The sequence below is a fragment of the Sus scrofa genome, chromosome 17 (assembly GCF_054392235.1).
Source record: "Sus scrofa isolate SSC_HxYL_T2T_F1_AM1 chromosome 17, Sscrofa_HxYL_maternal_Yorkshire_Landrace_v2.0, whole genome shotgun sequence".
Taxonomy (NCBI): Eukaryota; Metazoa; Chordata; class Mammalia; order Artiodactyla; family Suidae; genus Sus; species Sus scrofa.
The window spans coordinates 43,041,053-43,064,386 of record NC_139399.1 but is presented as its reverse complement, the minus strand read 5'-3'; the positions used below and the strand labels follow the sequence as shown (position 1 = coordinate 43,064,386).

Here is a 23,334-nt window from a genome sequence, read left to right as displayed (position 1 = left end):
CACTTTTCTCCAAGCCACCCAGTCCCCTTTCTGGGAGAATGGATTCTCTTGACATAAGCAAACACATATATTTCCCCTGGTTTTTACACAGTTGGTTGTGTGCTATACACTATTTGGTGCCTTGATTTTTCTCACTTAACAGTGTCTCCTAGAGATCCTTCTCTATCAGTCCATCATTCTTTTCAATAGTTACATAGTATTCCATACATGGAACTGTCCTCTATTCAACCAGTTCCCAGTGGTAGACACTTTTTTTTTTGCATTCTTTTACCTTTAGAATACTCAACAAACAGCCCTATATATCTGTCATTTGGCCCTTGTGTGACTACAGGGTACCCATGGAGGATAAATCCCTAGAAGTGGAATTTCAGGGTCAAGGGTGGGTGCACTTGTGATTTGATAGGTATCACTACCCTGGGCAGGCAGCAGCAGTGCCAATTTACAGTAGCATCTTTTCTCTCCACACCCCTTGGACTGACAGGGTTGGGTTTAATTTAGGACAGTTTATGAAGTGCTTTTTACTGCCAGGCTCTGGATACAAAGATAATACTTTCATGTATCAAGTGAAATTGTTACTGTGTGCCAAATACAGGCACATTATCTGGTCATACAGCTATCCAACAAGGAAGGTTTTTGGATGAGAAAACTAAAGCTCAGGTTAAATAGTGTGCTGTGGTCACTAACCCAAGCTAGTAAGTGGCAGAGCTGGGGTTTAAACCCAGGTTGGAGTCTTCTAACACCTGTGCTCTTAAAGAACACTCTCGACTGCCTCTTGGGAGGAATAACGTATGGTCTTAGAGTCTAACACAGATGAAGAATTAGACTCAGAGAGAGTAGCTGGCCAGAAGAACACACAGCCAGGAAGCTATGGAGTCCCCAGGGCGGACCTCCATATGTCTGATTTGAGGCCTCTGGTCTACACTGAGCTGCATGATTTGAGGCCTCTGGTCTACACTGAGCTGCCTCCCCTCCTTTCATAGAGTTTCCAAATCTAATCAGGATCTGTCAGGAGAGCTTTCGCTGTCTGGAGCTCCAGCTGCTATAGAGAGGTCATCCATCCTCCTGGTTCTTGGTGTGTGATCTATTGGCCATCAGGGGCCCCTAGATTTAACCCATCTATGGTTAATATACTGGTGAAACATGTTGCCATTTATTTGAATACTTATTACGTGCAAGGTGCTGTAAGGTCTCTGTGTTTGTTGTTGTTGGTTGTTTGTTTTAGCCATGCCTGCAGCATTCTGTGTTGTATTTTTAACCCTCATAATAATCCTGCTTAGGAAACATATTCTTGTCCCCACTGTCCAGATTAACTGAGAGTAAGGTTTAAACTGAGGGACAGGTTAAATAATGGTCCCAAGGGCAAATGCTAATAAGGACAGAATCCAAATACAATCTGTTAGGCGCAGACACCCTTACTTACTCACTCTGGTGTCCATGGATTTCCTTAGGCTCTCTCTGCCTCTTCCACTTTTTCGTATTGTCTGGTGCCCTCTAGATGGTGAATCTCGCTTCTCCACCTCACACAGACTGCTTCAGGGAGAAGGCCTATAGCTTCCATTTACTTTATATCCCCTCCCCTATCCCTGCTGTTCAGCTCAGAGTAGCAAAGAGTGGACTGCAGTGTGACGCCTAAGGATTGATGGCCCACACTGATACTGCCTCAGAAAGGACCCATCTCCCAGTCATATAACAGGTGCTCTCTTTGAAGATTTGTCATGTGCTGACTACTCCCAAGGGAGAGAGGAGATGTGTAGAGTACAGGCCTCGCTCTCAATAACTTAGGTCACGAGATTGCAAGTACCAAGGCGATGGAAACAACTGCAAGGGTTAGAGGAGCTGAGATGAGAGAGGAAGCATAACATAGCTAGAATAGTAGCAAACATTTATCGAGCACTATGTGGTAGGTCTTATGCCCACTTTATAAACAAGGACCTGAGAGAGACTCAGAATTTAAATGGTTAGCCCAGGAGTTCCCATCATGGCTCAGTGGTTAACGAATCCAACTAGGAACCATGAGGTTTCAGGTTTGAGCCCTGGCCTTGCTCAGTGGGTTAAGGATCTGGCGTTGCTGTGGGCTGTGGTGTAGGTCGCAGACATGGCTCAGATCTGGCGTTGCTGTGGCTCTGGCATAGGCCGGCGGCTGCAGCTCCAATTAGACCCCTAGCCTGGGAACCTCCATATGCCATGGGTGCGGCCCCAGAAAAGACAAAAAAGATAAATGGTCAGCCCAGAGTGCACAACAGTTGTTGTATTTAGGACTCTGAACCCCTCTACAGCCTCTCAGGGAGAGCACTGTGGGCTCTGTACTGAGTGGCCTGGAGACGCCCATGTAAAGGGAGTCTGGAAGAAAAGAGCAGATGCGGACAAGAAGAAAGAGTCCGAGATGTTTAGGACAGAAGACTGAAAACTGTAATACCCCTCAGATAGCACAGCTTGCACCTTCCACTCTCCTTTCTTCTGTGGGGAACCCAGGTCACAAAGTAACAGCACAGGAGCATTGACTAAAGTTTGTCCAGTGCTGCTTCATGTCTATACATTATCTCATTGAGCCTCTGGCTCTGCCAGGAGGTGTAGAGGAGGTCTTCCTGTTACCACAGAGGGAACTGAGATCTTCTGACTCCAAACCCCAAGTCCTTTCCACCATCCAGGCTACCTCCACATTTCCATGGTGCTCTGCGATCAGACAGGCCCCTTCCTCCATTGTGTGTCTCTAGGATCTTGGTTTGCAGGTGAAGAGCACGCCCTTTGGGAGGCAGGCGTATGCTAAGGGGTGAGTGACCTAAGGGAGGTGTAATAATGCCACAGTCCCCATAGTGCTTTTTTTCAACACACAAGTCTTTGACTTACATATGAAGACAGTGAGGTACCTCCAGAAGCAAAGTGGCTTGCCCAAGACTGCAGAGTGAGTTAATGAACGGCAACACTGGGATTAGAACTCTGGTCTCTTGTGTCCTAAGAGAGTTTATCTTTTCCTTACACAATACTGCTCCCTTGTGGGGGTGCGGGGGTGCCGGAGGAAGGGCCTAAGGACAGGATCCTAGTGCTTTGGAGCTGGAGAGAGGCCCTTAAAGATCCTCTGGTCCATCCTCCATCCTTGACAAGTGAGAAGAGTGAGGCCAAGGTGCTTAACTGACAGGTCCAGAGCCAGACGTGTCTCTGCCACCACAGAGCAGGAGTAAACCCAGTGTCCTTTTTACGCTACCTTGCAAAACTTCCAGATTGCCTTTTTTCTATGCAAGTCTAAAGCATCTTTCCAAATGCCAGCAGTTTACAATTACAACAGCTAAAGGTTTCTGGAGTTTTTTTTCCAATAAAATCTCATTCTCATTTTCTCTCCCTGTCTCAATTCTTAGTAAGGATGATATACTGGAAGGGGTGGGAGGAAGCTTCATGGGAAGACTTTGGTAGAAAAAAAGGTAAAAATTTGATAGCCTCTGAAATCTAGGGAGGTCCTCAAAGTGAGGAAATAATTTAGAGGCCAGCCCCCTAGCCTGTCCCAGCCAGCTCCCCCCTTGTCCTGCCCTACTCACAGTAGGCCCAGCTTTCCCCTGACAGCTGCATCTGGTGAACACCAACGGAAATCCCTGGTATTTTTCTTTGTATGCGGCCAACCATGGAGATGTGGGTCAGGCATTGCTGGCCTGGCAGTTATAACAGCTCTAGCTTTACCCTTGCACCTGCAGCCATGTTTGCTACACCCTGTGGGGCTGGGAAAAGGGTGTTCCCCTCCAAACGGGGATCAAATCCTCCAGGGTCCATGTAGGCCAAGCTAGCTGGGACTTAGGAGAGTGCCGGAAGAGACCATCTGGGATGTGGGGACAAGGAGGTTGGCTCTGTCTTGTTCTCCCTTAATGTCTGATGCTGTGTGGCTAGTAGCAGGGTTGGCAGTGGCTCTGCTCAGCCAACTCAGCCTAGCGACTTCATCACTGACAGAGCAGACCGGGAAGGTCCTACCTTCCCCCTGGGCTCAGATGGGCCCCAGGCCTGCACCTGAACTCTCACGCCTGTCTGGTGTTTACGGGATTGAAACTGCCACCCTTTGGGACCTAGCCTGTTTTCATTTCTGCTCTCAGCTGTCTGGTCTCCACGGACCTCACCTACAGGTTTGTGTGTGCCTGTCCCCCACGATGCAGCCCCACGAGGCTCCTCTAGCCTAGCACACTCTTCTTTGGCCTTTGTTCTCTTCAGCAGAGCTGCCAGTTCTGTGCCTGGCCAAGGGGAAGGCTTTCTTGGCGCCTCAGACAGGCTCTGTTGGTCCAACCTTGCTGTACCTGTCCCAAGATTCGGTCTCTTTGTCTGCACTCTGAGGGGGCAGGGTGGTGGTTCCAAGGCTGGGAGGGGCCACTTGTGTGGCTGCTCTGGACTGGCCTCTAATTGACTGGCTGATTTTGGCCTGAGCTTTCTCCTGCCCTAGGTCACATGTATCTCCTTTGTAAAGATGTGGGACCAAGAGCAGTCTATGTCCCATTGGTCTTCGAGGTAACTTATAGGTGACATACAAATAAACACTTTTAAATTTTAGTAACCAATGTTTTTATTTTACATTGATTTCCATCTCTGGCAAATGATACTGGTTTTCTTTTTATAGCAGTAATAATATTAGTTGCTTTTTCATTCCATTAATTCATTTAGCAATTACTTACTGAGCGACTGTTCTGCCGGGCACCATTCTAGCTACTGGCGATATTTGCCTGCATGAAGCTTACATTCTCTAAGACAGCGAATGATGAGGATGAAGGGTGGATAGGTAACTTTGGGGGTTTATTTTAATCAAGAGTAATTGGGAAAGGCTTATCTGAGGAGGGGTCATGGGTGAGCAGACATCTGCATGACCTGAGAGAGAAAACCGTGTAACACTCTGTAGTAAGAACTTTCCAGACAGAGGGAACAAGTACAGGGGCCCCAGGGTGAGAAGGATGTGCTTGGCGTGTTTGAGGAAGGGCGGAGATGAGTGTGGCTAGAATAGAATGAGCAGAGGGGAAAATGGTCCAAGATGAAGAACATGTCTCAGCCATGGTGAGACACTATAGCTCCTCTGGGTGAGATGGGAATGCAGTGGATGGAGTGTTTTGACTGGACAGAATCTGTCTGCTTTTAGAAGGACCCTTCTGGTTTTTTTGTAGTGAGAGACCAGAGAGGGGAGTAAGAAGCTGGGAGGTTGTTATAACAATACAGGCAGAAGATGATGTTGGCTTGGATGGTCGGGGTGATGAGATGTGGTGAGATTCTGGATAAATTTTGGATATTGATCCAGAGGAACATGCTGACAGATTGGAGCTAGAGAGGACTGAAGGATTACTCCAGGGCGTTCCAGGCTTCCATAGCTGGAGGGATGAAGCTACTACCATTCACTCAAAGGGGGAAAGATGGAGAAAGAACAGGGTAGGGGGTGGGTTTAGAATTTTCAATATATTTATGTTTTTAAGAAATGGGTCACTTGATAGGGAAATGTTGATAATAATGACCAGTGAGGTCAAACCAGTGGTGGCTGAAATTGTGGATAGAGTGCGTCAGATGTATCCGTGCTTCTTCCAGCTCTAAAAGTCTGCTTTAGTGATTTGAGACCTCAGAGTCTCCCATTCATGAAGAAGGGGAACTTGACTCAGCCTAGAGTGTAAGGGATGCAGAAGGAATGACAAGAGAGGAGTCCCTTGGGGCAGGCTTACCTCTAGGTAATTTGGAAGGACTTGGAAAGTTCTTGAATGCATCCTGGCCTCGTGGCATTGGCTCACTCACTCATTCACTAAGCACTTTCTGCCTGGCAGGCCTGGACACATATGGTGCAGCTCTAATGCCCCTTGCCTCCCAGTAGAAATTGAGCTGTCCTCTTGCCCACCATGGGCCTGGCTGCTCCTCTGTGATCCTGCACATGCCTGGAGGTCAGGTGAGCAAATGGCTTTGCCTGCATGACAGCAGAAATGGTTTTGTCTCTTTCTTCATCCCAACAGTGTCCCCGTAGTTATCAACCTGGAAAAAAATCCTCAAAGGCCTCTTCTCCTGCCTTTTGTAGATGAGAAATAGGGTCAGAGAAGCAAACAACTCCCACAGTCCACATCCAATCCATTAGCAAATCCCTTCAGCTCTACTTTTAAAAAGAAAATCTGAATCTGACTCCTCTCCAGCCTGCTGGGCACCATCGTGGCTAAGCCACCCTCATATTTCTCCTGGATGGCTGCGTCAGCTCCCCACCACCTCTCACTTCCACCCTTGCCCCGGAGGTCTTCACCCAGCAGCCAGGACTCGATTAAAATCAAAGTCAGATCATGTCCCTCCCCTGCTCAAAACCCCAAGGTGCTCCCATGTCTTTAAATGGCCTTCAAGGCCCTGCACAGCCTGGCCCTTGGCCACTGCCAGAGCCCATCATTCTCCCCTGACTCACTCAGCTTCAGCCACACTGGCATCTTTCCTGTTCCTGGAGTACCCCGAGTTGCACCTGCCCCAGGGCCTGGCACTTATTCCCTCTGCCTTTCCTCAGACCCTTGCAGTGCCTGTTCCCTCCCTTCATTCAGGGTTCTCTCTGATCAGATGTTACCTCCTGAAGGAGCTTTCCCTGACCACGGGTTCTAATTCTGCCCTCTTCCATATTTCTCTCTAACCCCTTTCTCTCATTTAGTTTTCTTTTTAGCACTTATCACCGTCTGACACATTTGTTTGTTGCCTATCTCTTCCTGTTAAATGATAAACTCATGCAGGTAGGACTTTTTGTCTAACTTAATCACTGCTTTATTCCCTAGCACTTAACATGATGCCTGGCATTTAGTGGGCTCTTAATAAAGATTTATGGAACGAATGAGTGTCCAGCACTAAGCAGAGAGTCCTCCTACAACCTCACAGGTCAGCCCACAAAAGGGTCATGGTCTGTCTTAGAAAAGTCAGCTGACCGCTCCGCCAAAGCTACTTGGCATCACTTTTGTTTCCAAGATAATGACCAGTTGGAGGAACTCTTCTGCAAGGACTGGCCTTGCAGAGGCTGGGTTTGGGGAGCAAAGGGGAGGCACAGAGCCGCCATCCGCATACCCCTCTCCTTCCTACCCCTGAGGCACCCAAGGAGCCAAGGGACATGCCTCAGCCCTGTCCTCAAAGTCCTCTCTGATCCAGGGCCCAAGATCCTCAGTAAGTAGTGGGCAGTGGGTGGGTGAAAGGGGAAGGAAGGAAGAGCTTAGTCACGTCCTTCTGCATCTGTCCTGTTGCGCTGGCAGAGTGAACGTGCTGTGGAGTCAGACACCCTCACTCGGTAACCAGAGATCTCAGGCAGAGTCTCCTCCCCTCTCGGAGTCTTCATTTCCTTGTTGGTAAAGTGGGGACAACACCTACTTGCAAGATGTTGAGAATTCAAGCAGGGGCTAAATCAGTATGAGCTGGGGTTTTTTGTTTGTTTGCAGCTATAAATAATAAGAATACAACATGGGAAGGACAGTGGGGCCATTCATTTTTAGCTATAGAAAAATAATGACAGTTCGCGTGTATTGTGCACTCTCTATGGACCATTTCACTCTTGCTGCTAAGCCTGTGGTATAAGGACAGCGTTCTCACTTTATAGACAGGCCTCTGGGCTTGGTGAGATAAAGGGTCTTGTCCCAGGTCCCACAAGTAGGCAGTCACAGAGCTGGGTCGGAGTCCGCACTGGCAGACTCCAGGGGTCAGGAGGCCTTGTGGGGGAGTCCCTTCACCTCCTAGGGTCTTTTTTAGGGTGGGGGTTGAACTAGACATTGCTGTGAACCACAGGTCATGCCACCTCGGGTGGGATGGTGCGTCGCTTCTCGGCCTCCTGCTGGTGAGGGCGGTGGTCGTCTTCTGCAGTTTATTGGTGCGTGGACGCTGACTGTGAACAGCCCCTCCCTCGGAGTCATCGGCTGCAGACTCAGGCCCTCCCGACACCCTCTCAGCATCTTGCTGTTCTACACCTTGAGAGGGCCAGTGGATTCGGGTGGAGATAAAACACGGGGAAGACTGGAAGGAACCAGAATGTAGGAAATGCAGCATGAGGAAGCCTGCAGCTCTTGAGATTTTGGTTACAAGGGTGTGTGTGTGTGTGTGTGTGTGTGTGTGTGTGCGCGCACACGCGTGCGCGCACATTCATATGAGGGAGGTGGGGGTTGCAGCGATTTCTTCCCATCCCCAAATCCTCCAGAGCTGTTGCCTTCTGCTGTGGAATTCCAAACATTTCCGATCAGATAAAGGTGGCTGAAAATACCCGGGACTTGTCTGGACTAGTTGGAGGCAGTGCTGGGGTGAGGGGTTGAGGCCACTAGGACAGAGCCCTGCAGGTCTGACCCTCTGAGGAGCTAGCCCTGGTCACAGACAAGCCCCATGCCCTTTTCTTTTGGAATCTGCTGGTTTGAGGGCAAGGCTCAGCAGGCTTTGCAGTGGAGGCAACAAGTTCTTCTACTCAAGAATGCTGCCTCTTGCCTTCCACACTAAATTACAGATCTTTTGGATCCCCTGAGAGAATGCAGGTAGTCACTCATCTGCCCGCATGTGAGTTTTTTGGTTTTTTGGTGGTTTTTTTTGTTTGTTTGTTTGTTTTTTTTGTCTTTTTGCCTTTCCTTGAACCGCTCCCGAGGCATATGGAGGTTCCCAGGCTAGGGGTCGAATCGGAGCTGTAGCCACCAGCCTACACCAGAGCCACAGCAGTGCGGGATCCGAGCAGCATCTGCAGCCTACACCACAGCTCACCGCAACACTGGATCCTTAACCCACTGAGCAAGGCCAGGGATGGAATCTCCAACCTCATGGTTCCTAGTCGGATTCGTTAACCACTGCGCCACAACGGGAACTCCCCGCGTATGAGTTATTTTCATCCTCCTCACATTGTAGCACTAGTAAGAGCCCTTTGAGATGATCTTCATTTTACAGATGAGGAAAGTCCCAGACTTCCCCAGCATGCTAGACAGCAGGATGGACTCACCCCAAGCAAGCCAGTGACAGAGCTGGGACACGAAATCCTGCTGATGCTCAGTTCATTGCCCTTCTCGTCACAGCAGGCAGCATTGATCAGCACCAGTCCAGGAGTGGGGGCAGCTTTGGATGGGAAGGAGGAGGGAGTGGCTGCCTTGGACCGTGGAGTGCTTGGAGGCATAGACTCCAGAAGGAGACAGAGTTTTAGGGTTGGCAGAGTTGGCTCCAGAGACCAAGGTCCTGATCCTTGTATATTCCTACCATGGTCTGTCTGGCCTGTAGCCTCAACACAATGCAAAAGATGCCTTTCCAGAACTTTCTCATGAGCCTAGGAGAGCTTGATGTCCTGGGAAGTCCTTGCTACCCTGCCTAATCACCTAGTGTCTTAGGGTTTCCTCCTAGTTTTGCCAGGCAGTGAGGATGGGGATGAAGAGAGAAAAAATTGGCCACTTCCCTTCCCACCAGCCAGTCATACTCATCAGCACTTTCTCTGGGCCCAGCCCTCCGCTAGGCCTGGGGGACAGAGCTCATGGTCAAAAATGAGCAGCTCAGAGTACACATTGTGCCTCAGCGGGTTACCAACCCAACTAGTGTCCATGAGGATATGGGTTTGATCCCTGGCCTTGCTCAGTGGGTTAAGGATCTGGCACAGCTGCAAGCTGTAGCATAGGTCACAGGTGCAGCTCAGATCCCACGTTGCTGTGGCCATGGCATAGGCCTCAGCTGCAGCTCTGATTTGACCCCTAGCCTGGGAACTTCCATATGCTGTATGTGTGGCCCAAAAAAAAAGAGAGAGAGAGAAAGAAAAAATGAGCAGCCCAGAAAACTGGTGAGAGAGCTAAAGGAGACTTGGGGAAGGGGGTAGAGCAGGCAGCCTCCTTGAAGAAGTGGCCTGTTAAAGATTAAGACCTAAGAGGTAAGTAGGAGAGAGCTTGGCAGAGGGACCAACATGAGCAAAGGTCCTGTGGCTGAACAGAACGTAGCATGTGAGGAACAAGCAGCCTGGCCCTAGACAAAGCCGAGGAAACCCTGCAGTGACTTGCAAACCAAGGAGAAGGCCCTTAAGACTCAAGCTGAGCCTTAGTCTAATCGTAAGAACAATAGTAATAGATGGCATTTACTTAAAGTCTGCTATGTGTCAAATACCGTTCTAAGAGCTTTACACATATTACTATTGAATTTTCACAATGTTCTTGTGAAATAAGTACATTTTAATCCCCACTTTATAGATGAGGTCCAAAGCTAAACATCTTAGTCTAATTGCAAGACTTACTGGGTTCCTACCTACTTTTTGCTCTGGCAGCCCAGCTTGGTGGAGAAATACAAGTTAATTTGTCACCAGCCTTGGCCTTATCCAGATAGCACCACCATTTTACAAATGAGGAAGCTGATACTCAGCAGCAGGACCTGGTCCAGGGCCTCAAGTAAGCCTGGTAAAGCTTCCTCTGCAGCTCATGTTGCCTTCTTGGGCAGCCCTTGGGACAGGGTTGGGGGACAGGCACTAGAGGAGAGAGAGAGAGGACTGAGGTAGAGAGAAAGAGGCAGAAGTTTTCCAGTAAAACAGATCAAAGGGAAAGGTTTTCCCAAAGAGCCGTCCAAAGATGAAATGCTCCATACAGAGGGAGCCCTTCTCACTCGTGTGTGAGCAGAGATGACTCCGTGGGTACAGCCCACCTGGAGTGAAACAGACCCAGTGTGTGATCTGGATGTTCCACCTTCCTTCTTGTTTTGTTTTGGTTTGGTTTTTTCCTTTCAGTTTTATTGAAATATATTTAATATACAATACTGTGTTTAAGATTTATAGCATAATAATTTGACTTACAATATGTCATGAAGTGATTACCACAGTAAGCTCATTGAACATCCATCATCTCATATAGGTACAAAATTAAATAGAAAAAAACTTTTTTTCTTATGATGAGAACCCTTAGGATTTACTCTCTTAACAGCTTCTATGTATAACCCACAGCAGTGTTAATTATACTTATCACGTTATACATTACATCCCTAGTACTCATGTATCTTTTAGCTGGGAGTTTGTACCTTTTGACCACCTTCCTTCCCCCTCTCCTCGCCTCCCTCACCCCTGGCCTCTGGAAACCACAAATCTGATCTCTTTTTTTATGAGTCTTGTTTGTTTGTTTTTGAGGTATAATTGACCTACAACACTGATACTTCCTTTTATACAATGTAGTGATTTCATATTTCTGTACATTTCAAACTGGTCACAATAAATCTAGTTAAGATATGTCACCATACAAAGATATTACAGTTATTGACTATATTCCCCCACACTGTACATTTTATACCCAAGACTTATTTTGCAACTGTAAGTTTGTATCTCTTAATCAAATCTCCCTATGTCTTTCCTCCTCCTCCCCCTCCAGCCCACCCTCTTCAAACACTCGTTTGTTCTCTGTATCTATAACTCTGTTTATGTTTTATGTTTGTTCATTTGTTTTGTTTTAGATTCCACAAATAAGTAAAATCATACAGTATTTGACTTTCTTTGTCTGACTCATTTCACTAAGCCTATATGCTGTCCATGTTGTCCCAAATGGCAAGATTTCATTCTTTTTTATGGCTGATATTCCTCTGTGTGTGTGTGTGTGTGTGTGTGTGTGTGTGAGTGTGCGCGCGCGCGCGCGTGCACGAACATGCCACATCTCCTTTATCCATTCATCTGTTGATGGACACTTAGGTTGCTTCCTTATCTTGGCTATTGTATATAATGCCACAGTGGCCATAGGGGTGCTTGTATCTTTTCAAAGTAGTGTTTTCGTTTTTTTCAGATAAATACCCAGGGAGTGGTAACTCTATTTTTAATTTTTTGAGGAACCGCCCTACTGTTTTCCACAATGGCCGTACCAATTTGCAGTCCCACCAACAGTGCAGAACAGGGTTCCCTTTTCTCCACATCTTCACCAGCACTTGTTATTTGCTGTCTTTTTGACAGCCATTCTCACAGGTGTGAGGTGATATTGTGGAGCATCTTTTCATGTAACTGTTGATCTTCCTTGAGAAAATGTCTATTCAGATCTTCAGCCCATTTTTTAGTCAGGTTGTTTGTTTTTTTGATGTTGAGTTATATGAGTTCTTTGTATTTTTTTTTTTTTTTTTCTTTTTGCCATTTCTTGGGCTGCTCCCGCGGCATATGGAGGTTCCCAGGCTAGGGGTTGAATCGGAGCTGTAGACACTGGCCTACGCCAGAGCCACAGCAACGCAGAATCCGAGCCGCGTCTGCCACCTACACCACAGCTCACCATAACGCCGGATCGTTAACCCACTGAGCAAGGGCAGGGATCGAACCTGCAACCTCATGGTTCCCAGTCAGATTCGTTAACCACTGCGCCACCACGGGAACTCCTGTATATTTTAAATATTAACTGCTTACCGGATATATCATTTGCAGATGTCTTCTCCCATTCAGTAGGCAGCTTTTTGTTTTGTTGATAGTTTCCTTCATATGCAAAAGCTTTTTAGTTTGATGTCATCCCATTTGTTTATGTTTGCTTGTGTTTCCCTTGCCTGAGGAGACACATCCAAAAAAATATTACAGACTGCTGTCAGAGCATACTGCCTGTGTTTTCTTCTAGGAGTTTTATGGTTTCAGGTCTTACATTTAAGTCTTTGATCCATTTTGAATTGTTTTTTATGCATGGTGTGAGAGAATCATCCGGTTTGATTCTTTTGCAGTAGCTGTCCAGTTTTCCCAGCATCATTTGTTGAAGAGGTTGTCTTTTCCCCCATTATATCCTCTTGCCCTTTTATCATAGATTAATTTCCCATTTAAGTTTGGGCTCATTTCTGATCTTTTTGCTCTGTTCCGTTGATCTGTGTGTCTTTTTTTTGGTGCCAATACCACACTGTTTTGATGATTGTAGCTTTGTAGTGTTGTTTGAAATAAGGGCACATGATACCCCCAGCTCTGTTCTTCTTTCTCAAGATTATGCTGGCTATTTGGGGTCTTTTGTGTTTCCATACAAATTTTATAATTATTTGTTCTAGTCCTGTAAAAAATGTTATTGGTATTTTGAAAGGGATTGAACTGAATCTGTAGATTTGTGCTCCACCTATCTAAACTGCACCTGGAAAATGAGGATGTTAGGGGTGAGCTTGAGCATCACGTGCAAGGTTGGATGGGAAAGTCATAAGTTCACTTCTGAGTCTCTGACTCTGTTTCAGGGGTGAGCCTCAGTCCTTCTCACGCTGGACACTGGGAGGAGATTGAAAGGCAGTGGCCATCTCCTCCTTAAAGAATAGGGAGTTGCCAAGGATGAGATGAGAGAGGGTTGAGATGAGGAGAGTCCTCAGAGTTCCGGGGAATGAATGCACATAAGCAGGTGCCAGCTGCCCAGGAGCCATTCACTGGGCTCTGGAGCCAGACTGCCTGGATTCAAATCGCTACTCTGCGGTTGATTAATGTTGTGGCTTTGGGATGTCACTTGACCTCTCAGTGCCTGTTTCCTCATCTGTAACTTGGAGGGTAATGAGAGAGCTCTTACTCATTTCATGGGATTATTATGAGGATTGAGTGAATTTGCATACCCTGCGAAGCTCTTTGCATCATGTCTGGTGTGTGACAAGTGCTCGGTAAATATTGGCCGTCACTCCCTGGGGAGGAGGTTGTGAGCCCCTAAATGTGTATCTGTGCCCCTAGTAAACGCTTTATCTTTCTCTGCCTCCAAGACCAGCAACCCGCTTCTGAGCTGAGGAGGTGAAGAGCCCATGCTCGCTTGCTTGTGCTGCTGGCCAGATAGCTTTCTCAATTCCCCAGTGGAGGTGTTATCTCCTCCCGGCACAACCACTTCCTTTTCTGAGAAAAGAGCACATCTGTCAGGCTTAGCTTCTTAGAACTAATGGTGGGGGAGGAGGCGGGGAGGAGAGGCTGCCTGCTGCTGGGGGCGGAGTTAGAGAAAGATGAACATGAAGTTTGCGGTGAGGATGCCTCCAGACAGTCCCTACAGCCCAGATGGTTTGGGCCCCCTGTGACACCTCTTCAGCCAGTAACACCAAGGCCACCTGGCTTTACCAGGTGCTTTCATCCCCCAGTCTCCACCTTGTGAGGTCAAAGCAGGAGAAACTGAGCTCAGAGGTAGGGCAGCCTGCTGTGCTGCCCAGAGCTGGGTGGGCCAGGCTAGACTGAGGCGTCAGCCCAGCACAGTCTGGCCACCCATCTCACAGTCCTGCCCCCTTGAGCTGCTTCTCCAAGTTGTCCGCATCCAGGCCCACATTCCCCAGGGTAGAGGAGAGAGGCTGTTCCTCTGACATTGCTAAGGCCAATGCCCCGCCCCTGGCAAAGCCAAGGGAAGTGGATTCCAACCACAAACCTCACTTCCTCTGAGTCTCCGCCTGCACCTCCCTGCCGAGAGAGTGATAAGGCCTCTTGGTTCGCCTTCCTGCCGTCTTCTTGGGATCTCTTCTCTGTCTACTCAGCTGGCATTTATCAGGGAAACTGAGGCCGGGAGCAGACAGCGACTCAGGGCCTGGCCACGCAGGGCTGTGCTAAGGCTGAGGTACAGTCCTGACATCCTGGCACTTTCCCTGGGCTGTTCAGATCCCCTTCCTCTTCTCCACCTACCTCTTTCCTGAAATAACCAGCAGGAAGGAAGCAATGGGCCTGGGCCCTCCAGAGTCACCCTTGAGGAAGGAAGGACCTGTCTGGCAGAGGTGCTCGTTTCCCACTGAAGCGAGGACGGAAGGGTTTCACTTTCTCTCCTGGCCTTCGTCACATCCTTTTCCTGTGGCACCCAGTTCCCCTCAGCTGGCTGGGGGCCAGAACTCATTCATTCAGCTGATGGCCTTAGGCCACCTTCTTCCTTCTACAGGGACTCAGAGCTATAGGCCTGGCCCAGACTATGAACTGGCTTCTCCACTTATCAACTTGGGGCAGGGCTCTCAGTATTTCTGAGCCTCGGTTTACCTGGGCTTAGAATGAGGACCTCCTTCAGTAGCAGAAGTGCAGGAACCTGGCCCATGACGAGGCCTCAGGAGGAGTTGTCCTTTTGAAAGTGAGCAGGGTGCTGTGTAGAGGTTGGTAGCAAAGGCACCCGAGCCAGATTGTTGGTGCAGGCAACCCAGCCAGATCACCAGGTCACTGTGTGACCTTGGGCAAGTCACACACATCATCTGTGGGCCTCGGATCCATCAGCTATGTGACAGGTTAACAGGAGTGCCCACTGACCGGTAGAGGCAGTTAAATGAAGTCATCCACAGAAAGGGCCAAGAAGAGTGTCCTGTAGGCAGTGTCAGCCACTGCCACTGCCACTGAGGAGACAGCAGGGACTGAGATCAGAATGAACGAGAAGCCAAAACTCAGACGAATCCTAGCCCCCCACTTCCTAGATAGAGATTGTGGATGAATGCCGAAGTCCCCATTTTCACATCAGTACAATGAAGCCACGATAAATGTTCTGAGGAGTAACTGAAAGGAGTCATTCACTGGTTCAGTTCAAATAGGTTCATTTAGAACAGCACCTGCTATGTTCCAGGTATCGCACCAGGTTCTTGAGATACAGGTGACAAAAACCACATACAGCCTAGTCGAGGAGACAGGACAGAAAATAGTCACTCAAGGGAGCTCCCATCATGGCTCAGCAGTAACAAACCCGACCAGTATCCATGAGGACTCGGGTTTGATCCCTGGCCTCACTCAGTGGGTTAAGGATCCCGCGTTGCTGTGGCTGTGGTGTAGGCTGGCAGCTGCAGTTATAATTCAGCCCCTAGCCTGGGAACTTCCATATGCCACAGGTACGGCCCTAAAAAGGCAAAAAAAAAAACTAACCAAAAAAAGGCAATAGTCGCTCAAGTGAACATGATTGTGCCTATGATGAGGGAACACGGCCTCCTCAGAGTACAGGGCTTTTTGCTCAGGGCCTGGCACAGGCAGAGCAGTCAGCCACGTGATAAAGGTCCGCAGCCATGATAACAGTTATTGTCGTTTTAACAAGTGAGGGCACTGTGGGCTGGAGAAGTCACCTGCTCCAAGTCACACTGCCAGAAGGAACTGTGAAGAAGTAGGAGGTGAGAAGAGGAGAAGGATGGGAGCAGGAGGACTAACTGGATTCAAGCAGGGACTGCACTCCAGACCCTGGCAGGGCAGGTGGTCCACTTGCACTCGGGGCATTGTTGTGCCAACCTTTTTCCTGATGGGTTGCAGTTGGCCGCAGGGTGACCTGCATTGTGCCCTGAGCTATCTCTGGACAGAGATCTAGCTGAAATCAGTCTGCCTGTCTGGATGGGCCCCTGGCCTCAGACGTGGTCGATCTTGGTCCCTGCCTGCCCTGAGTCCCCAGACTGCTGGGAGAGACTGACACACAGACAGAAGGCCTCGACCTAGGGATGCCCCTGCCCTTTCTTCCCACCTCAGAGCCTTTGCACATGTTATTTCTGCCAGAACATGCTCTTTTTCATCCGATATATATATATATATATATATTTTTTTTTTTTTTTTTTTTTTTTTTTGGGCTGTGCCCACGGCATGCGGAAGTTCCAGCCAGAATTCAAACTCTTACCACAGCAGTAATAACGCCAGATCCTTAACCCACTAGGCCACCAGGGTACTCCATCACCCAACATTTTGGATCCTCCTTTGGCCACTGCCACCGTATCACTCAGGTCTCAGCTCAAATCTCACTTCCCCAGATACACCTTCTTTGACCACTCTACCTTCACCAGTCCCCAGGTCTTTATCACCTGCCCAGGTTACTGTCTTCAAATCCTCATCATCTCTGAAATTGTCTTGGCTCCTTTTCTTTCTGCTTCCTACTAGGACAGTGTTATTCAACCTTTTTATGCTTACCACCCCTTCCGCTAAGGAGTATTTTAGACGTTTTTGTCCTTGTTGCTCTGCCATGACTTTGAATACCACAGCTGTAGTGTGTATGGCTTTCTGCCCACCCCACCCCCGATGGAAAATGAGCAGACTAGAACATAAGCTCTGTGAAGGCAGGGCCCTCGTTTGTCTTGTTCACCGCTGTGTCTCCAGGGCTGGGCTCGGAGCATGGTAAGGTGCCCAGTAAATAGTTATGGTGTGAATGAAGGTCCAAAACCCCTGGGAGCACAGAGGAGCCGTTCATCCTGGAGTTAAAGGCGGGATGAAAAGGGAGGTCTTCTCGGAAGGCAGGACTCCAAAGTGGGGTCATATAAGCTGAGTAGGAGTGGGCTGACTGGGGAGGGGAGACGTGGGCAGGGTGACTAGTTGGAGGACAGTGTTAGCAAAGAAACACAGGCTTGAGGCCCTCTGGAGTGCAGGGGGCGGCTAGTCCGCACATGTGGCCCGGATTGTTGGAGGCAGCATCTTGAAAGTGATCCCAGCCTTAGCTTCTCCTGGGGACCCTGGTTCTTGTCTCATCGCTTTGAAGGGCCCCAATGTCAAATCAGGAGACCCCGATTCCTAGTCCAAGTTCTGCCACAAATTGGCTATTTGAGACTGTAGTGTGGGTGAGTGGGTTGGCCTTGCTGACTTGGGGTCTGCCTGGCTAGGAGTCCATGGTTCTCTCAGGGAGGTCATTCGCCACTACCCGTCCCCAGTGGTCCTGAAGACCCCACATGGGTGCCGTGGTAGCAGTTGCAGCTGCAAAGAGAAATGCCCCGCTTTGCTCTAATGCACGCTGAGGATGCAGGTAGCCTCTTAGGCCTGGGTCTCCTGAGAGCCTCTGTGACATCGGAAACCTCCCTGAACCCCACCCTTACATCTCACTCCCTGCCCACCATGCCAGCTCTGGCTGAAACCTCTGAGAGCCACTGAGCAGCAGTGGGGGCTGATCTCTGCTTTTCCAGACCAGGGCTGCTCCACAATCTTGTTTATTTATCCAGAGCAGCCGCCCACTGAGAAAATGGCTGTGTTTGTTTCCAAGTGTGTGTGTGTGTGAACCTTGGGCTAAATATACCCACACCACTGCCTCCCCAGCCCCGCCCTGGAACAGCACACCCCATTTTGCTCATGTTGGCTGCAAAAGCAGTCCCCAGAACCCACGGTCCTCTGCCCCCTCCCTCCCTAGGAGAAGGCACTTCTGAAATGGAGATGAAGGTTGTCCAACCGGGACTGCGTGGGTGGGGGCTGGGCAGATCTGAGCCTTGTCTCTGTGGCACCAGCAGGAGAATGTTCCCTCCACCCTGGAATGACTGTTCCTGGACAGTGAGTGCTTTGTGCCCTTGCAGGGACAGGCCCTGTTTACTCCAACTCAGCCCCAGAGCTGAAAATTTCCTGTGGCTGCCAGACCTCTACTTCAGGAAAGTTCCCATCCAGGGAGCCAGGCCTCTCCCACTTTGGCTGCACCCCTGTGTCCTGGGTTCTTGTGGGACATTTAGCCCCTTGGGATAACAAGGGCCTTCTGGCTGTGGCCTCCCTTCTCTTAATGCTCCCCACAGCCCAGGACTCTCCTCCATCACAGATCTTTTTGTGACTTCACCTGAGCCTGCTTCACTTAGGACAAGAAAAATTAAAATTCCTCTAAGAATTTTCTGGTCTGTCAACACCCATGAAGGCTAACCAAGATGGAGGAGGAGAGCCTGGGCAGCAGTGCGGCCAAAGAGTGAGGACACTGGCTGCTGCCACTGTCCTTCTCCCCTCATACCCAAGGCTCTGCCTCCATCCCAGCCTCCCTCTGTGGCAGCACTCTGTTGGGGCCAGGCAGTCCTAGGTTTTGATTCTGGCTCTGCCACCTGTTAGCTGGGTGACCCCAGGCTTTCCTACTTACTCTATCCTCAGTTGTCTGAGAACAGGTAACTGGGGCTCAGAGCTCTACATTCCTTTTTTTTTTTAGGGCCTCACCTGCAGCATATGAAGTTCCCAGGCTAGGGGTCGAATCAGAGCTGTAGCCACCGGCCTACACCACAGCCACAGCAGCATGGGATCCGAGCTGCGTCTGTGACCTACGCCACAATCCCGTGAGGGATTGAACCTGCCTCCTCATGGATACTAGTCAAGTTCCTTACTGCTGAGCCACAGTGGGAACTCCAACATCTGGGGATTCTGATGAAGGTAAAGTGGGATGACAATGCCTGGCACTTAGGAGACATGCAAGACCTTTGTTCTACTCATGTATTTATGAAGCACCAACTGTGTGCGAGACGCTGTTCTGGGTACTGGGTATCTAGAAACAAGACAGGCTCTCTGCCTCATCAAGCCACATCTCCTGCAGGAGACAAATCAAAACCAAGACCAAGGGTAGACTCTTCTTTTGCAAGTGCTCAGAAGAAAAATAAGGTAAGGGGATAGGGAGAAAGGGGGTGGGGTGGGGTAGCATTTTAGCCAGGGTGGCCCGGGCAGACTTCTCTGAGGAGATGGCATTTGAGTCGAGTCAGGAGTGAGACAAGGGAGTAAGGGAGGTGAAGACCTGGGGTCGAGTGTTCAGGCAACACAAGGCAGCAAGGTACCAAGCTCAGCGGATATTCCAGGAACAGCAGGGAGGCCAGTGCAGCTGGGGTGGACTGTGTGGTAGGGAGGGGCACGGTCCTGCTGGACTTGCTGGCTGTGGGAAGGACTTTATTCCATGTGTGATGGGGAGTTTCAGAGCATGGAGTGATGTGGTCTGAATGGCGGGGCTTTCCCCACCTGCCTGCCTTCCCCTCCCAATGCCTTTTCCCAAGCAGATGGTGAGCTTTTCTGGAAGGGCTCTGGTTCATTTATCACTGCGACTTCCCTAACGGCTTAATAAGTGTTGAGGATTCTTTGAGTCAAGTTGGCAGCTCAGTGCGCATGGCCCTCTGCTAGGTACCAGGGATATGAACAGACATGATGCTGGCTTTCTGAAAGTTGTTGGTGTGCCGTGATCTGATCTGTGTTGTTTTGGGTGTTTTTTTAGGGTCGCGCTCTCGGCATATGGAGGTTCCCAGGCCAGGAGTCAATCGGAGCTGCAGCTGCCGGCCTATACCACAGCCACAGCAATGCCAGATCCTTAACCCACTGAGCGAGGCCAAGGATTGAACCTACAACCTCATGGTTCCTAGTCGGATTCGTTTCCACTGCACCACGATAGGCGCTCCCTCATCTGTTTGTAAAAACCTCTGCATGGGGCATGGAGTGAGGGGTGTTGTTCAGACTAGATATCACAGCCAGCACAGTAGGGCCAACCGGAAATGGCAGGCACGTCTGAGGGAACAGCCGCCACTCAGCGAGTTGGGCCCAGGTAGAGGTGTGAGCTCTTGATGGGGAGGCAGGAATGCCATCTCTGGAACCAGGCAGTGACCCATCCCCTCCCTCCACACACACAGCATGCTGATTTAACATGTGCGGATTCTGGTTCCACCGCAAAGCTGGGTGACCTGATCAAGTCCCTCTGCACTGAGAGGTCCGGCTTCCTGGTCTGTCAGTGGGGTGAGACAGCATCACACTGCAGTGTTGTTCAGAGAATTAAAGGACAAATGGGGTGCCAAGCTCACTCATTAAAGGGTGCTCCAAGTTCCCCTCTCCCTGCCCACGGGCTGGCTCTACCCTAGGCTGGATAACTTAACCCGCAGCCCCTCCTTCCCCATATCATGTGCTTCCCTCCTGACTAGCTTCAGGGCAGAAGGCTGTTGCTCACCTCCTGGGCCCAGGATCATGCCCCGTGGGGTCCGGGACAGGGCCAGGCCCTCATTCCAGTCCTCCTCATTCCAATCCCCATTCCAGTCCTACATCATTTCTCTCTTTTTTTTTTTTCCTTTTTGTCTTTTTGTCCTTTTAGGGCCGCACCCGCAGCACATGGTGGTTCCCAGGCTAGGGGTCTAATCGGAGCTGCAGCCACCAGCCTACACCACAGCCACAGCAACACCGGTTCCTTAACCCACTGAGCGAGGCCAGGGATTGAACCCACAACCTCATAGTTCCTAGTCGGATTTGCCTCCGCTGTGCCATGATGGGAACTCCCAGTCCTGCATCATTTCTTACTGTCTCTACTCTGCCCTGCTCTGCCCACCCATCCGCCTGTCCTGGTCAGAGCCTCCCTGCAGACCTGCTCTGCCCCTGAATCGCTCTGGGAATTTAGCCCTGTCTCTCCTCTTTCTTTCCCTCCCTCCCTCTGTTGCAGCAGTGGGAAGCCTGAGACCTGGTGGTTCTGCACTGCCCTTGGGCTCAACTCCAAACTCCAGACCACGCGTGGTCCAACTCTCGCTCATCCCACACCCTCAACTCCTTTCTCCCTTCCTCTTGTCATGCTTCTCTGGCCACCTGGCTTCCTGTCAGTCCCCTGCCCCTGGCCATCCCTTTCCCACCCCAGGTTCTGAAGCTGTCTGACCTTGGACAAAACTCTTTCCCACTTTGCACCTATTTTCTCAACAGTAAAATGGGTTGGTTTTTCCCACCCGAGGGTCAGGAGGGAGGGCAGCCCTTAACCCTTTTTCTGGCCAAGAGAGGTCACAGACAGCTACTGTTTCTCAAATCACCAAAGCCACTGCATGCAGACAGCCCCCCTTCGGCCCACCCACCCTCAGCACAGTTTGAGGCCTCAAACCACATGTTCCCTTTCTCTCCTGTCTCCCTGCAGGACACTTTTGTGGAACTCTACGGAAACAATGCAGCAGCTGAGAGCCGGAAGGGCCAGGAGCGCTTCAACCGATGGTTCCTGACGGGCATGACTCTAGCTGGGGTGGTTCTGCTGGGTTCGCTCTTCAGTCGGAAATGACCAGACACTGACCACCTACTCACCTTCTCACACCCCCCCCCGCCCCCACCACGTCCCTCCGTCCAGCCACCATTGCCACCAGGAGAACCACTACGTGCAGCCCACCGCTACCCACCCCTCACAGGGTTGGGCCTAACCTGGTCCCCTGCAGTTAGTTTCTAGAATCTACCATGCTTCTGTGAGAGCCGCCTTCCCCAACACCTCAGTTCTCCTGGCCTCAAAACCCACAAAGTTTCCCCCAAATCTGCCCCATGGAAGCTGGCAGGTGCCAGGGTGGTGGAGGGATTGTGGCAGGGGCCAGAATTCCCTGCCTAATAGGTGGAGCCCCTCCCCCAGCCTCCCAGAGAATGCTCTCCTGCCCAGGACACAGAGAGCTTTCTGACCCTTTTCCCCAGAAAAAGAGACTAGATTGCCTTCGTTTTGATGTTTGTGGCCTCAGAATTGATCATTTCCTGTCTTCCCCCTCCCGGACCTGGGCTCCCCTTCCTTTCATGCCCACCCTCCAAGAGCTACTTAGGGCCACTTCTGACTAATTACGGATTCAGGCTGCTTGGGAGAAAGTAAAAAGGACCAGGACCCTCTCCCCACCTCTGGCCTGGCCAAAGTCCCTACCCCCAAATCCCAGTGTCCACTAGAGGCCTCTGGCTAGAGGTCAGCCCCACCTGGGATGGAGGGGGCTGTAGCTGCAGGAAGCACCCCACGCCAAAGCTCGGGTGGCCCTCGCGGTTTAGCACCACCTCCGCTCCCTTCCCCTTCCTCTTCCCCAGCTCCCATGACCATGACTGAGGGACCAACTGGGCCCTAGACAGGTGCCCCAGAGCTGTTTATGGCCTCAGCTGCCTCACTTCCTGCAAGGAGATCAGCCTGTGGCATCTTTGCCTTGGGCTGCTGCCCATGGGGGTCAGGAGCCTCAGCCAGAGGTGAGGGGAGCTACAGGGAGCAGCTGTGGGAGCCCTAGGGTCTTCCCTACCTCAGGCAGGAAGGGCAGGAAGGAGAGCCTCATGCTGCCGTGAAGGGAGGGCTGCTGGAGGGGCCAGACCTGCCTGCCTGGCCCAAACGATTTGTGCACCACCCTCGTTCAGCCTGGGCAGCCGGGCTGCCGAGGTCAGAGTGGCCTGGCCAGGAGCTCTTCAGGCCTCCTTCTCTCCTCTGCTCCACCCATGGCCTGTCTCATCCCTGGGGGTCCCGGCCTAGCCCCGGCCACCCCGGGCTCTCTGCTGTACATATTTGAGACTAGTTTTTATTCCTTGTGAAGATGATATACTATTTTTGTTAAGCGTGTCTGTATTTATGTGTGAGGAGCTGCTGGCTTGCTGTGCGTGTGCACGTGGAGAGCTGGTGCCCGGAGGTCAAACAGCCTGATGCTCCCTCCCCTGCCCTGGTCCGGGGAAGCCAGCCGGGGGTCCTGGCTCCTGAGGGACACCTGTCCCTCCCCCAACCCCCACCCCACACTTGTTCCAGCTCTTTGAAATAGTCTGTGTGAAGGTGAAAGTGCAGTTCAGTAATAAACTGTGTTGATTCAGTGAACAAAGGGCCCAGGCTTCAGTGTGCTGCGGGACGGGGCCAGCGGGGGGGTGGGGGTGGGGGCTGCTTGGCTGGCAGAGAGGCTGCCAGGGAGGGCAGTGGGGACAGCCAGATGAATATAAGGATGGTGCCAGCTGTTGCAGGGCAGAGGAGGCAACAGGGTGACCCTGAGGAATCATGGCAAGACATAAAGGACCTAGTGGGGAAGGAGGTAAGAAGGGGTCAGATTTGAGATAACGTTTTAAAGATAATGCCCCAAGACTGGCTGCTGGATCAGTGAGAGCGCTAGAGAGGTGATTTGAGATTT

The 23,334-nt window shown here is 50.5% G+C and overlaps 1 protein-coding gene and 1 long non-coding RNA gene across 13 annotated transcripts in view; one reads left to right on the top strand and one right to left on the bottom strand.

The window, feature by feature from the left end:
- The window catches only part of BCL2L1 (BCL2 like 1), a 49,601-nt gene extending 26,567 nt beyond the window's left edge, over window positions 1-23,034 (top strand). For 11 of the 12 annotated variants that reach the window (XM_085002856.1, XM_021077296.2, XM_021077300.2 and 8 more), the window contains exon 3: window positions 21,366-23,034. In XM_085002856.1, the coding sequence (XP_084858982.1) occupies window positions 21,366-21,503 (138 nt within the window). In that variant the 3' untranslated portion in view covers window positions 21,504-23,034. 12 annotated transcript variants of the gene reach the window in all.
- On the bottom strand, window positions 4,517-14,584 carry LOC106506650 (uncharacterized). Its single transcript, XR_001302085.3, has 3 exons — window positions 14,480-14,584; window positions 12,293-12,426; window positions 4,517-7,950 (listed from the first exon to the last, which is right to left on the bottom strand). It is a non-coding gene; the product is annotated as an uncharacterized LOC106506650 (long non-coding RNA).
- Window positions 23,035-23,334: the final 300 nt, after the last annotated feature.